Below are 12,317 nucleotides of genomic sequence, written 5' to 3'. Positions count from 1 at the left end.
AATGTTGTACCGAGATGTGATCTTAAAACTAGTTTTTTGTTGTAGTGTGTGTGTAAAGACACCAATTAAGCTTCTGATAAATGCCTTTTATACACAGGTGAGAAAATTTTTGATATCGATAGTGGAAGAAATGCACCTCTGCATGCTCCTCCTTCAGAGCATTATACTATTGTATTTAACACATTTGTGATGATGCAGCTTTTTAATGAAATTAATGCCCGAAAAATTCATGGTGAAAGAAACGTTTTTGAAGGAATCTTTAACAACGCTATCTTCTGTTCTATTGTTCTGGGGACATTTGTTGTGCAGGTAAGTAAATTCTCGGAGGGTGGGGGGGAAAATGCACTTAGTACACTGATGTACTTGCTTACCTTGGAAATGCTAATCAGGTAGTGCCAGGCATCTCATTTCTGCAATGTGGAAAAACCTTCAGTGTCAAACACGCTATAAATCACTTGGAAGTGCTGCTTGACAGGGTTTTCAGGTAAGACCTCTTTGAAATTGGTAAAATTGGAATGTAGAAGTACTTGTATTTTACCTTTCGAATTTTCTAGTCCTTCAATTTGATCTTAGTGTTCTAGTCTCATAACAAAATGTGAAGAAGTTGTATGTTCCCTCCCAAGACGGAACCCTTCCTCGTAGTACCTGCCTCTGAAGGAGAGCCCATTTAAACAATTACCAAAAAAGTTACAATGTCTCATATCTTCTTAATGAGATTAGGACGTGAATAAACTTTAGAAACTTAAGTATCAGGTTTCAGATTTCTGATGCCTAGACCAGTTATTTGTACTGGTATATATTTTACAGTTATCTGTATATAGATGCTGCTGGTTTAGGTGAAAAACACTGATGTCTAGGGACCTTCTGTTGGTGCATCTAGGCAGATTTGTAAAAGCTAGATAGTTACCTCAGTATATGCTAACAAATGAAATTAAATTATCTGAAATTGATTGGGTTAACACACTGGTGTTGAGAAACACCAAGTCAAAATTTAATCTAAAGGAAATGGTTTACAAGAAATAGTTTCACCTTCTAAATGTCCTTAGTTTTAATTCATCACAAGAAATAACTAACAAATCAGTAAACTACTTTCTTTTCAGAACTCTTTCATTTTGACTTAAGTTATTTTGGACTTAAGATATAACCTATGCCATAAGCTTCTCCTTAGACTCGGGATTCCATGAAGTTGACCGCATTCATAGCGGTTCAAGCAATGCAAACGTATGCACCTCTGCTTCACGTAAAGTTAGTTCACTTATTCTCCCAGGTTTAGTTTTTTTTAGATGACGCTTCTTCAGAAGCTACGGTTATTTTTAGGTTTACATATGCAGCAGACCGACTGTTGTTGTGCAACAAAGCCAAATATGTAGAAATGACTCCTGACTGCAACTGTGTTCCCTTTATAAACTTGGCGGACTGAATGCCTTCCCAAATAAGTAACTCCTGAGTTGTCATCTCAGTGGGTTTTTTCTGTGTTAATAAAAGAAGATACTCTTGGGCTTTTCAGCTGTCAGGTGTCCTACGTAATGGACAATACTGTCTCCTTTTCACGCCTGCCCTGCTACTTGAATTGTTGATTCTCCAGGGCAGACTTTCATGCATATAATTCCTATGCAGAGGGATACCTTGCTCATTAGGGCCCGTACAGCTGCTTGTAATAGGTGAGTCAATAGGAGCTCATTTAATTCACCTTTTGAGATCTCTGCCTCTTCCCCCCAAGACTTACTACATAGGTGTTACACTGTGATGATTTAAAGTCTTGACATTTAACAGTGATGGGATACATAGTAATATTCTGTTGAGTTATTTCTGAAATGTTTCATGTCTTGTTGATCTATGACTTCTCTTAGTAGAAGTTGATTAATAAACTTCGTTTTGAGATGGGTGTTCATATGATAAATAATCACTGTAAATTTGGAGCATCAAATACATGCTGTAATTGTGAAACGAAGGGAAAGAACTGCAAGGAAACTGAAGGAGTCAACAGGTTTTTGTGAGTGTGACATTCGAAGAATAAATAGGTAGTTCTTGAAATGCTGAAAGCCATAAGAAGATGACTTAGTCTTGGAAACTTGCTCAAACTGCTGAGACAGCGGAGGTGTGTGCTTAAGATGGGAAATGCTATGTTCTAATGCGAGTTGTCTGTAGTGATCTTGAAGCATTAGGGAATTTTCTAATAACGGTTCACTAATACATGTTGTTTAATGATGTTGTTCTTCACAGATAATTATTGTGCAGTTTGGTGGGAAGCCTTTCAGTTGCTCAGAGCTCTCGATTGAACAGTGGCTGTGGTCCATTTTCCTGGGCATGGGAACACTACTCTGGGGCCAGGTAAACTAGCTTTTTCAAAATGCTAAATATCTACTCGCATCAGAATACTTTAAGCAGAAAATACAAATACACTAACTTTAGCATTCAGATCTTTCAAGTGGACTGTACTTATATATGGAGATTAACAGTAGGTACTGATGAAAACTGACTAGTTCAATAGCTATAAGGTGTTTAGTTGGATATTCCTTACTCTGACTTGGTCCATTAGTTACGTTTCATAACTAGATGCTATGGCTGGTTTATGTTTAGTAATTTAACTAGAAGCAGCCATAGTTACCTTTTAAATATTATATTATCTTTAGCCAGATAAGTACTAGAAGAAGTTCTGTAAGAATACAGATGCGATGAACATGTTAATGTTGAAATATAATTACCTTAGTGTTGAATGGTTTTCTTAAAAGATCAGAATTGTTAAACTTGATAGTATTTTCTTGATTTAAAAACTCCCTGGAGTAGCAAGAAATGCAGAAAAACTAAAACCAACTTTCTCTTTAATCTTCATTTGCATAATTATGAAATAATTGGAAAGTTCTCCCATCTATTGAGCTATTGCATTTTGATTTTTATACACACACACACGCACCCCCACGCACCCCCCCCCCCCCCCCCCCCCCCCCCCAGGTTTCAATACTATTGCATGCACAACAGTGCTTGTAAGCAGCAAGCTTATTTACATGAAACTTTAGAGCTATGGAGTTTTCCATTATTTAATGACATAGTTGTCTAAACTTTTCATACCACATGAAGAGTTTTCCATTGCAGTTCCTTTCCTTCTGTTTTGTAAAAGACACTTCAGAGCTCAGTATAAAATTGGTAGGGTGAATTTTAGTTTTAAATACATACGTAGATGCATATTCTAAAAGTGGGTATAAGCTTTATAATAAGGTTGTCTGGAAAATTAATTATTTAAAAAAAAAATCAAATAGAGTCACTCTGAGGTTGGAAGTAGCCTAGAAGAGAATTGAGATGGCTTGAAATACCTTTGACCCAAAGTGTCCTGCAAGGGCAAAGCTTCCCTGCTGCAGTTCGTGCTGCTTTAGTATCTCATTAAAGTCAAAGAGCTTTTGACTTTCTGAGAATAGTAGAAACCGAAGTGTGATCTGGGAGCATTCACAGTAGCAATTTCAGCATGAAGGGCCGTTTATCTTGCTTTTGGAGCAGTCTTTTTCCTCTGCGGCTGCTGAAGTGGTCTTCTAGGTTTGTGATGATCAAGGAAAGCAGTCTTGGAACTGATCTGGAGCTGCTAGACGGGACGTATCAAAAGATGACTCCCCTTAACTACATAGTTCACCAGAATAGCCCTGAAGGTGGGGATGAAAAGGAAAGCTGGAACAGCCATATGTAGCTTTTGTTTAGTTTAAGATAGATGAACTGCTGTACACCAAGTAGCAAAGTAACAGTCTGGGCCGAGGGTTTTGGAAACATCACTGGTCTTGCAAATGGATTGATACCTTCCAGGTCACCAAAGAATGCATGTCTGTTCTGTACTTCTGAATTCACTGTGGCTGCTTTAGTTAAATGATGTGGTTCTCACTTGAGGTAATACGTCATGCTCGTCAAACTGAGGGAGCTCTGAGAGCTCTAGATACAAGCACAGTCTACAGAATTAATGGCTCTTATAGCTCTGGTACTGCTCCTTCCTGGCATAGTCAAGTAAACTATAAGTGGAATTCTTTTGCCCTGGCAAGGGTGTTTTGTTTTCTAGGTTTGTAGTCCAAGTTTAATTTCCACACCTCAGATAGGGTGCTAAGGATAGTCACAGCTTTGCAGCTATTCAGCTGGAGCAATTGCTCTGCATTGATGCGCTCATCCCATTTACATAATTATTTTTTCAACTTTGCTGTTCATGTGCAGGATATTATGTTAAGCCTTAAGCCTGGTAATACATTTACTATTTTTTTTAAAAAAGAATAATCCTGATTCACATTTTTCATTCACCGTTAGTTGATTTCAACAATTCCAACCAGCCGTCTGAAATTCCTTAAAGAAGCTGGTCATGGAACACAAAAGGAAGAGATTCCTGAAGAAGAACTAGCAGAAGATGTAGAGGAGATCGATCACGCTGAGAGAGAATTACGTCGTGGTCAGATCTTGTGGTTTAGGGGCCTAAACAGGATACAAACTCAGGTATGGTCTTGAGAAAGGTAGGACGCAGTGGGTGTTCTGAGGGAAATCTCTCCATCTCCAGTCCTTTGACTAAGGTGGCAGTTCTAACTGGTGTGGCTGAGGCTGTCAGAAGGGGGTATGGCTGGACGTGTGATCCCTCAGGGTCCTCTGTTTTCTTCAGCTCTAAATGCAAGCAACTCTTGCCTGTGTATCTGCTCTATAAAAAAAAGTGCCTTTTTCTTTACTTCTTGTGTGTTATAGATGGGATGGTCCTTTCTCTTGTTCTCTCTCTCTCTTGCTGAGCAAGCTGTCACAATCTCTGATTCCTTGCAGATGGATGTAGTGAATGCTTTCCAGAGTGGAAGTACCATTCAGGGGGCTCTAAGGCGGCAACCCTCCATCGCCAGCCAGCACCATGATGTAACAAATATTTCTACCCCTACACATGTAGTGTTTTCCTCTACTACTGCTTCTACTACTGTGGGGTGTGAGTGTGTGTTCCTAAAGTGCATGAAATTAACATTTCCTAATTCACGTACCTAACGTTTCTCATTTTCTCCTTAGTACTTAAAATCATCCTTCAGGCTTTTATAGAGCTCTTCCACAAAGTGGAGTCCTCAAGACTTTTTTTTCTTAGAGGGCTGAGAACAGGTGGAACAGTTTCAACAAAAGACCTTAATGTGAAAGCTGTGAGCCTGCACATCCTGTGCCTTCATCCATTCGTGTACAGAGGGATGGTTAAGATAAAACGGGAAAACTGTTGTAAATTTTCGAGTATATGCCTCTCAGGGTGACTTACACTGAATAAGTGAATTAACTGTATAATCGTGGACCCAGGTCAACAAAAATAGATGTCTTGCACTGCAGCACAAATGATACTTAAGGTAAACAAGCTGACGGAAAAACAAATGGTATGTTAAAAATATGAATGTAGTTAGAATATGGAGCACTAAATGCATTTTCTTTGTAGCCTGTAAGGAACTCCTGAATCTCGGCTTTTGTTGGACTTTTTTTACTGAATAACACAACTTTCTCAACATCAGGATTCAGGAGGCGAAACAAGGCTTCTAAAACGCGTACAAGTCAGAAGAAACATTCAATTAGCTAATATAAAAAGGAAAACGAAGGTTTAAGCATTGAATGGTGAAACTTTCTTTCAAATCTGAAGGGTTTTTTTTCCTCTCTAGGTTCTTCTGGCAGCAGTTCATAAGCCATCAGTGAAAGTAAAGTTTGTCTCGCCTTAATTCTGCCCTTTTTATATTGTGCTCTAAGTGGCATTTCAGTTTCAGCCTTCCTCTCTGTAGAGGCTAGAGACTTAATCACTCGTGTATGTAGGCTTAAATTCTGGACCCTGGAGATGCATAACTGTTGTAGTTGAATACTGATAGCTAATATCTATTTGAAAGAGTTTTCCATCTTAATTATATATTACATGTTTAACTTCCTTCTCTAACTTCCTAGACACTGGTTAAATAATTGTTTTTTAAAATAACTCTGAGGGGGCTGCTTTTCCCCCGCTACTTTTTAAACTTTCAGATTACCAGATGGATGAAGACCCTTAATTTCAGGAGCTGTCCTAAATGAAACGTTCTCTTCTGATTTTTTTTTTTTTTTTTTTTTTTTTTTTTGGCTTGGCCAGAATTCCTGTGTGAGCTTGCACAAGTATTTAGCCCTGTACTTGTTCTCCATTGGCGAGACAGGTATTTCCCTACCTTGCAGTAGTATTGAGAAGCTCGGCTCACAAATTCATGTGTCTCAAGAACAAGAAATGAAAGGTAGATTTAACAGTAAGGATGCACAGGATAGCATCTCCTACTTAAAATGCTAATTAGTAACCTGTATCCCTAACTACACTCAAGAACATTAATTAGACATTCGGAATTCTCTAGAGAGCAACTTCATGCCATGCTGCCATTTCAGCAGAATCTACTGGGCGCTGCAGTATCTCTTTGCGTCAAAGGACCAATGCAGACATGGAGCTGCAATAGCAGAGAAGGAGTTTTTGATCCTCACTAAGTAGTACAGCCTTCTGCTACAGCCTCCAGGAGAACAACTTTTGATAACCAATATGTATTAACGGGAAGCAGATGTGTTATTTCATTGTGTCTCTCTTGCAGAGCTGTTTGTTGGAAAATAGTTCAGCTGTTCCTATGAAGTGAGGTTACAACTCTTAAGCAGCCATCTGGCTAGGAGGATTTGGAGTGCTTACTGCATTCCTTGCTATTCTGGTACTAATATGAGGAAGGCCTGTTGACAGTATAAATTACACATAACAAATTGTCTTGTTTGCTCCTCACTTATGCAATTTATTTATAGTTACCTCTCTCGTCTAATTATCTTGAGTAGTGGAAAATAAAACCATCAAAACACTAGATTTTTCTCTTTTTTAAGTATAACTTAAAATGCTGATAGTCTGAATTCTGCCTTCATAGCTGGATTCTTTGAGGGTCTCGGGTTCACAGGAGTGTCTAGACTACTTGTTTAGTATGCATTCTGCATGGGAATCAAGCCTTTGTTGTGGGTATGCTTATATTCCTATAATAATTACAGCTGTCCTGTGAAGCCAAAAATTGTTTTCCATTACTGCTTATGTTCTAACTCACCATCTGTAAGCAATGAAAAACCAGTCCCACGAGGCAGTCATATTCCATTTTGCCACATAAATCAGCGGCACAGTGGGATGCAACATGCCAAATAAAGGCATCGCAAAATTTCAGTCTAGCATTGTCACCACTAATTTTCTTGGTAAGTGCCAAGACAGTTTAGGCAGCTTGCTGGACTTGTTTTAAAGCCCATGTAACATGCCAAGTCTGTAACAGCATGCTCAATTTTTTCATGTGATGAACAGTAAAGTACTAGCTGCTGTTGTAGTCTCTTACTTCTCAAGCACATTCCCGCTCTTCCCTGTCCTCCCTTTATTGGCAGTCAGGTCCTTCCCCTTGCGCGCGTGTCCCCCCACTCCCCCATTTCCATGGTTAATGGGGCTTAGCTGTGTACCTGTAATATCAAATGGGGACGTGATAGCTTTGGGGTAAAATTCTTTGTGCAAGTGCTCTGAGGGGGTAGGGGTGGGGGAGCAATGCTATTTCTAGAGGTCAAGGAACACAGTCAGGACTTTATCACGTGCAGTGGTTCTGCGGTAACAAATCTGATAATGCGTTGCTTTGGGGGAGCCCTTCTCTGTGTTTACAGTGAGGTGGTTCGGTGTATTTTAGCTGTTTCGAAGTCCGTGCTCTTGATCTGCTTGACCTTCCAGCTTCATTCCTTCACCTAGAAGTCACTTTATTTTTACTATCGAGGAACTCTACGGAAGCACTAGTCATGACTTATTTCTCAGCTTGAAACAAGTCATCTTGGATGTGCTAAAAAATTTTTTTTAAATTGAACTTACTGTTTGTAACAGTAAGCTCTTGTTTACTACAGAGTTGCTCTGTTGCTTACTACGCAACAGAGGAGCTTTGGGATTGAAACAGCTTTGCTGGAGACTTACTCAGAGTACAGGTGTCGAATTGAATAGGGACCTAACAGAAGGGGGAAACTGTGTCTTGACGAAAGTGTTGGACAAAGGGGTCACTGACTTCTGCCTGACCTTATTTGTTTTATCAGTTCAAGAACAAATCCTGAATTTGTGTAGTTGATCAGGGAAACGTGTGGGGCATGGGAGGAGAAGGGGGTGCAGGCGGGTGGTTTCGTCATTCAATTTACGACATGGAAAGCTTAAATTCAAGGCAACCTGGACACGCACAACTTGCAAAATGAAGCTGTACTTTATTCTATCTATTTCACTCTGAAATGTTTATTTTTGAATTCTATAAACTTAGCTTTCTGATTTGAAAAATGTTAGTTAAACAATGAAAGGACTCGAAATAATACTCAGCCTGGGAATTTTGTCCATGAACTCAGTGTAAATTGAAGGCTCAAGCAAAGGCTGATCACCTGCTTTTCTCATACTTTGTGCTACTTGAATAGTCTCTTCAAAGTTACAACCTGTCGTGGCTACTTAATTGTACAATACAGTATTAAATTTCCTAGTTCTGGTCTTAAGTTTCCAAAGCACTATTCAGTAAGGAACTTTCTCTAGTGTGGTAAATGGGTATATACTCGAATATTTACAGCTGTTACAGCGGTATCCTTTTTTGCATGACTCTCTGTAAATGTCCGGTCATTGTGACATTGGCTTACACTTGCTTGGCTTTTTCATAGTCAGTTGACATCCTAATTCCTAGCATGAGAATTAGTAACCCTTTTATCCTCTAACTTATTTTCAGCCTCTCCCCTCCTTCTCCCACCCCCCACCTCCCCCAAGTATTCAATAAAGCCCTCACTGAGATTTGTTTAATATGTGAATAAGTAAATAATTGTCGGCCTCACTTCTGAAAAATGCTTAGCCCGTGGTAAATAATCGACCCATTCTAGTGCCACGTCTGAATTTTTAGGCCCTTCAGCTTTTTGCAGTACTTTTACAATTTTTATTCCTACTGTGTAGACTGGCAGTGCTCTACTGAAACGCTCTTCATTTTTTACAGTTTATTGCAAGTTCCACTGCATCACATACAAATTCGATTCACTCATGTCTAGCTGTTTGTGGATTCAAACTCATAAGAACCATGCCATTACCAGTGAATCTGCAGCATTTTAACAACCTTTTTTCTTTGTTTACAGATCCGAGTGGTGAATGCATTTCGTAGCTCCTTGTACGAGGGGCTAGAGAAACCTGAGACACGAAGTTCAATTCACAATTTTATGACGCATCCTGAGTTTAGAATAGAAGACTCCGAGCCTCATATTCCCCTTATTGATGATACTGATGCTGAAGACGATGCTCCAACAAAACGCAACTCTACTCCCCCACCCTCTCCCAATAAAAATAACAATGCGGTTGACAGTGGAATTCACCTTACAACAGACATGAACAAGTCTGCTACCTCTTCATCCCCAGGGAGCCCGCTACATAGTTTGGAAACATCACTCTGATTGTAAGCTGAATGTTAACACACTAGCTGCATTGTAAAGAAATTGAAACTGGGTCTCTTCACACATTATGATGGACAAGATGATATTCTTGTCTTGGACTTCAACAGAAGACACACTTGTACGAATGTAGATTTATTTTTTTAAAAAAAAAAAGCTTTCTGCCAGACTGGAGGGTGCTTTTCTGGGGGTGGGAGTAATAATGAACTCTGACAGATAAACAGTAACTCGGCATAAGTGACCTGTGGATCATCTGTTGTACTTAAGAGTGGTCCTGAACAGTGTGTTAGCAGAGCTTTAGTTTATCATGATCCTTTTCTGAGGGGAAGGCTGGGAAGGGCAAGGAGGCCCTGGATCGTTGAATTGATACTTTAATTTCTGCTGTTGGCTGTTAATAATTTGGATTATTTATGTTTATAAATGATACAGATCTGTTTACAAGGTTTGTAGATACTTTTTTTGTTCCTGTTCATAGATGGGAAGCTTCCTTATAAATGATGCAGAGAAAAAAAAAAAAAAAAACCAACAAAAAAACTAGTCCTTCAAATACTGCTGTATTTTCAGGAAAAGGGTGTTTCTATTGAAACTGTACTAAATTTTGCCTGCAATTTACCTTGTTAAATATTGTAGATAAATTGCTAATACTAATAGCCAAATAGATAACACTAATGCTTTGTAAAAACATGAGCAGTGGTGTTCTAATGAAGTTATGGCCTCTGTCCTAATTAGTTTCTTAAATACATTTACTACTTAATGGTTTTGAAACAACTGTTTAATTTTTAAAAATTTTGAGAAACTTACTGAATAACTTTTGTTCAGAACTTAGTAGGATTGTTTAATGCAGGACATCAATATGTGATGGAACTTGCTTGAAATATTTCTGTTATCTCGGGCAAAATGGATTAAATCAAAATACATCAGAATCTTAGTCCTTTGTTTTTGTCTGAACATGTTAGTTTAGTGCTGTCTTGGTGAACTGTGAGTGGAACTGTGATTTTTTTTTTTTTTTTTTTTCTTTTTTCTAATCTATAGAATCCTTCATGCAGCATGAGGGCTGTTGGCATTTTGAAAGGTTGTTAGTGGGTAGCATACATGTTCTCCTTTTTGTTTTTGAAACTTGTTTGTAAACATGAATAAATCTGCCCTTTTGTTAAAATAAAATTGCAGCAATGGTTTCTTACAGATTTTTTTTCTCAGCTCCTTCACTGGAAACACTGAAAAGTACTCTCTTGTATTACTGGTTAATGTCAAACCGCAATTTCAAGATGGTAACAGCCCCATTAAAACTAGTACTTTGGGTAAATGGAATCATGGTGGCTGCCTCCAGAATGAATGTAAGCTAAGGTATTCAAAAGTCTGCACTGAGCCAAAAGGATACTCCTTGGGAATGAATAGGTCTGCCTGAAATTCCAAGACTTACTGTGAGTACTGCGTAATAAATGTATCCCTGACCACTTAAGTGAGGGGAAACCGAGAACTGACATACAGCACGGGTGAAAATACATTTTTCAGTTGATTTAATATCTTATGTACCAAAACTGACCTGCTAGCGATTGACTGAAGAAGTTACGGCCTGCCTCAACTGCATTGTTTAAACAGTGAAGGATGACGGAACAGTACTTGATCCTCATGTTTTCTAGGTCCAATACTGCTTAGAAGAGCAACCGAAGAGATGAGTTGTGAACTCTTTTTTTTTTTTTTCCCTTTCTTTTTCCAGCTCTGTGTTCGTTAAAATAGCAAGTGAATTTTTTTGCCGAATAATCCAGAATTTTGGAGATTTTTAAAGGGGTCCCTTCAAAGGAGTGCAAGAATTAAGTTGGTAATGAGGGAGGAGATAATACTAGAGGAAACTGCAGAAATGAGCCGGTCAGGAAGCTCAAGCGTATCTTTGCCTTGCGGGATATGTGCATGCTTGGGTTTGTCCTTTAGCAGCTAATGTTCAACCTGTAGCACTGTATCCCACTGTCAACCACTCCTGAATTCAGTCTTTTCTATTGTACCGAAGTAAATACACCAAATTCTAGGCAAGGGGGGTTTGCACTTGACACTTTGTATAGTAATTTCTCCCACGTGTTTCTAGCACTTCCCTTATGTGATAGTTCTTACCTAGAGTGCTTGGTAGGGGGGGATCAGTTTTTATATAAGCTGGTTTCTCCCTACTACAAAAGTCAGATAAACATTGGCTTAAAAGGAGGAGAGTTTCTTTACCCATGAAGTACACTGCCACGTAAGAAAGTATCTTCATTAATGCACCATAATTTGATTTCCTTTGAAAACAGATTTTAATTTTTTTCCCCTCTCTTCTAACTGTGATCATGACTGCGTGTTACCTTTTTTTGGAATAAAGTCTACACTTAAGCCTTTTGAGGAGGGGTGGGAGGGCGAATGTAGACTTTGTACATCAGTGGACCCTCTTGATTCTGTTAACATCGGTGTGCTGTTCTTACAGGAAATTTCCTTACAGAAATAAGGAAAAGTTGTTTAAGAGGGGGGTATGCTTTCTTTGTGATCTCAAGAAATCATAACATGTTGCCTAGATTATGAAATGGTTATCAGTAAGCTCATGAGGCCTTCATTGCCTTTCTGGTTGTAAGGTTTACTTGTCTTTCTTCTTGTAACTGAAATAAATAAAAGTGCTGTTCATCTCAGTCTGTATGGAGACTGAAGTTCTTGAATGTCAGTGCAGTGCTGATTGAAACCTGAAATGCACGCCAATTGTATAAAATGGCTCTCGCTACACCTTTAAGCTCATTCCCTTCCAAGAGGTCGTGGTGTACATGGTATTATGATCAAGCAATAGTAACTTTTAACATAAAGCAGTTCTAGACTGACGACTGTTGGAAGTGGCTTAACATTCAGTATCCTGGGTAGGATGTCTGCTATACTTGTGTATAAGACAAATGCTAGGA

General features: G+C 38.8%; 1 protein-coding gene across 4 annotated transcripts in view; it reads left to right on the top strand.

Annotated features, from left to right (window-relative positions):
* ATP2B1 (ATPase plasma membrane Ca2+ transporting 1) overlaps window positions 1-12,056 on the top strand; it is a 63,398-nt gene extending 51,342 nt beyond the window's left edge. For 2 of the 4 annotated variants that reach the window (XM_049791941.1, XM_049791943.1), the window contains exons 18-22: window positions 98-309; window positions 2,224-2,331; window positions 4,276-4,458; window positions 4,771-4,857; window positions 9,100-12,056. In XM_049791941.1, coding sequence (XP_049647898.1) covers window positions 98-309; window positions 2,224-2,331; window positions 4,276-4,458; window positions 4,771-4,857; window positions 9,100-9,411 — 902 coding nt within the window. In that variant the 3' untranslated portion in view covers window positions 9,412-12,056. Of the gene's footprint in view, window positions 1-97; window positions 310-2,223; window positions 2,332-4,275; window positions 4,459-4,770; window positions 4,923-9,099 lie in introns of all 4 variants that reach the window. The other 2 variants (XM_049791944.1, XM_049791942.1) reach the window with 2 other exon arrangements.
* The last annotated feature ends 261 nt before the right edge of the window (window positions 12,057-12,317 follow it).

Source organism: Accipiter gentilis, chromosome 34, assembly GCF_929443795.1.
Source record: "Accipiter gentilis chromosome 34, bAccGen1.1, whole genome shotgun sequence".
NCBI lineage: Eukaryota > Metazoa > Chordata > Aves > Accipitriformes > Accipitridae > Astur > Astur gentilis.
This window is presented reverse-complemented; position numbering and strand designations above follow the sequence as displayed.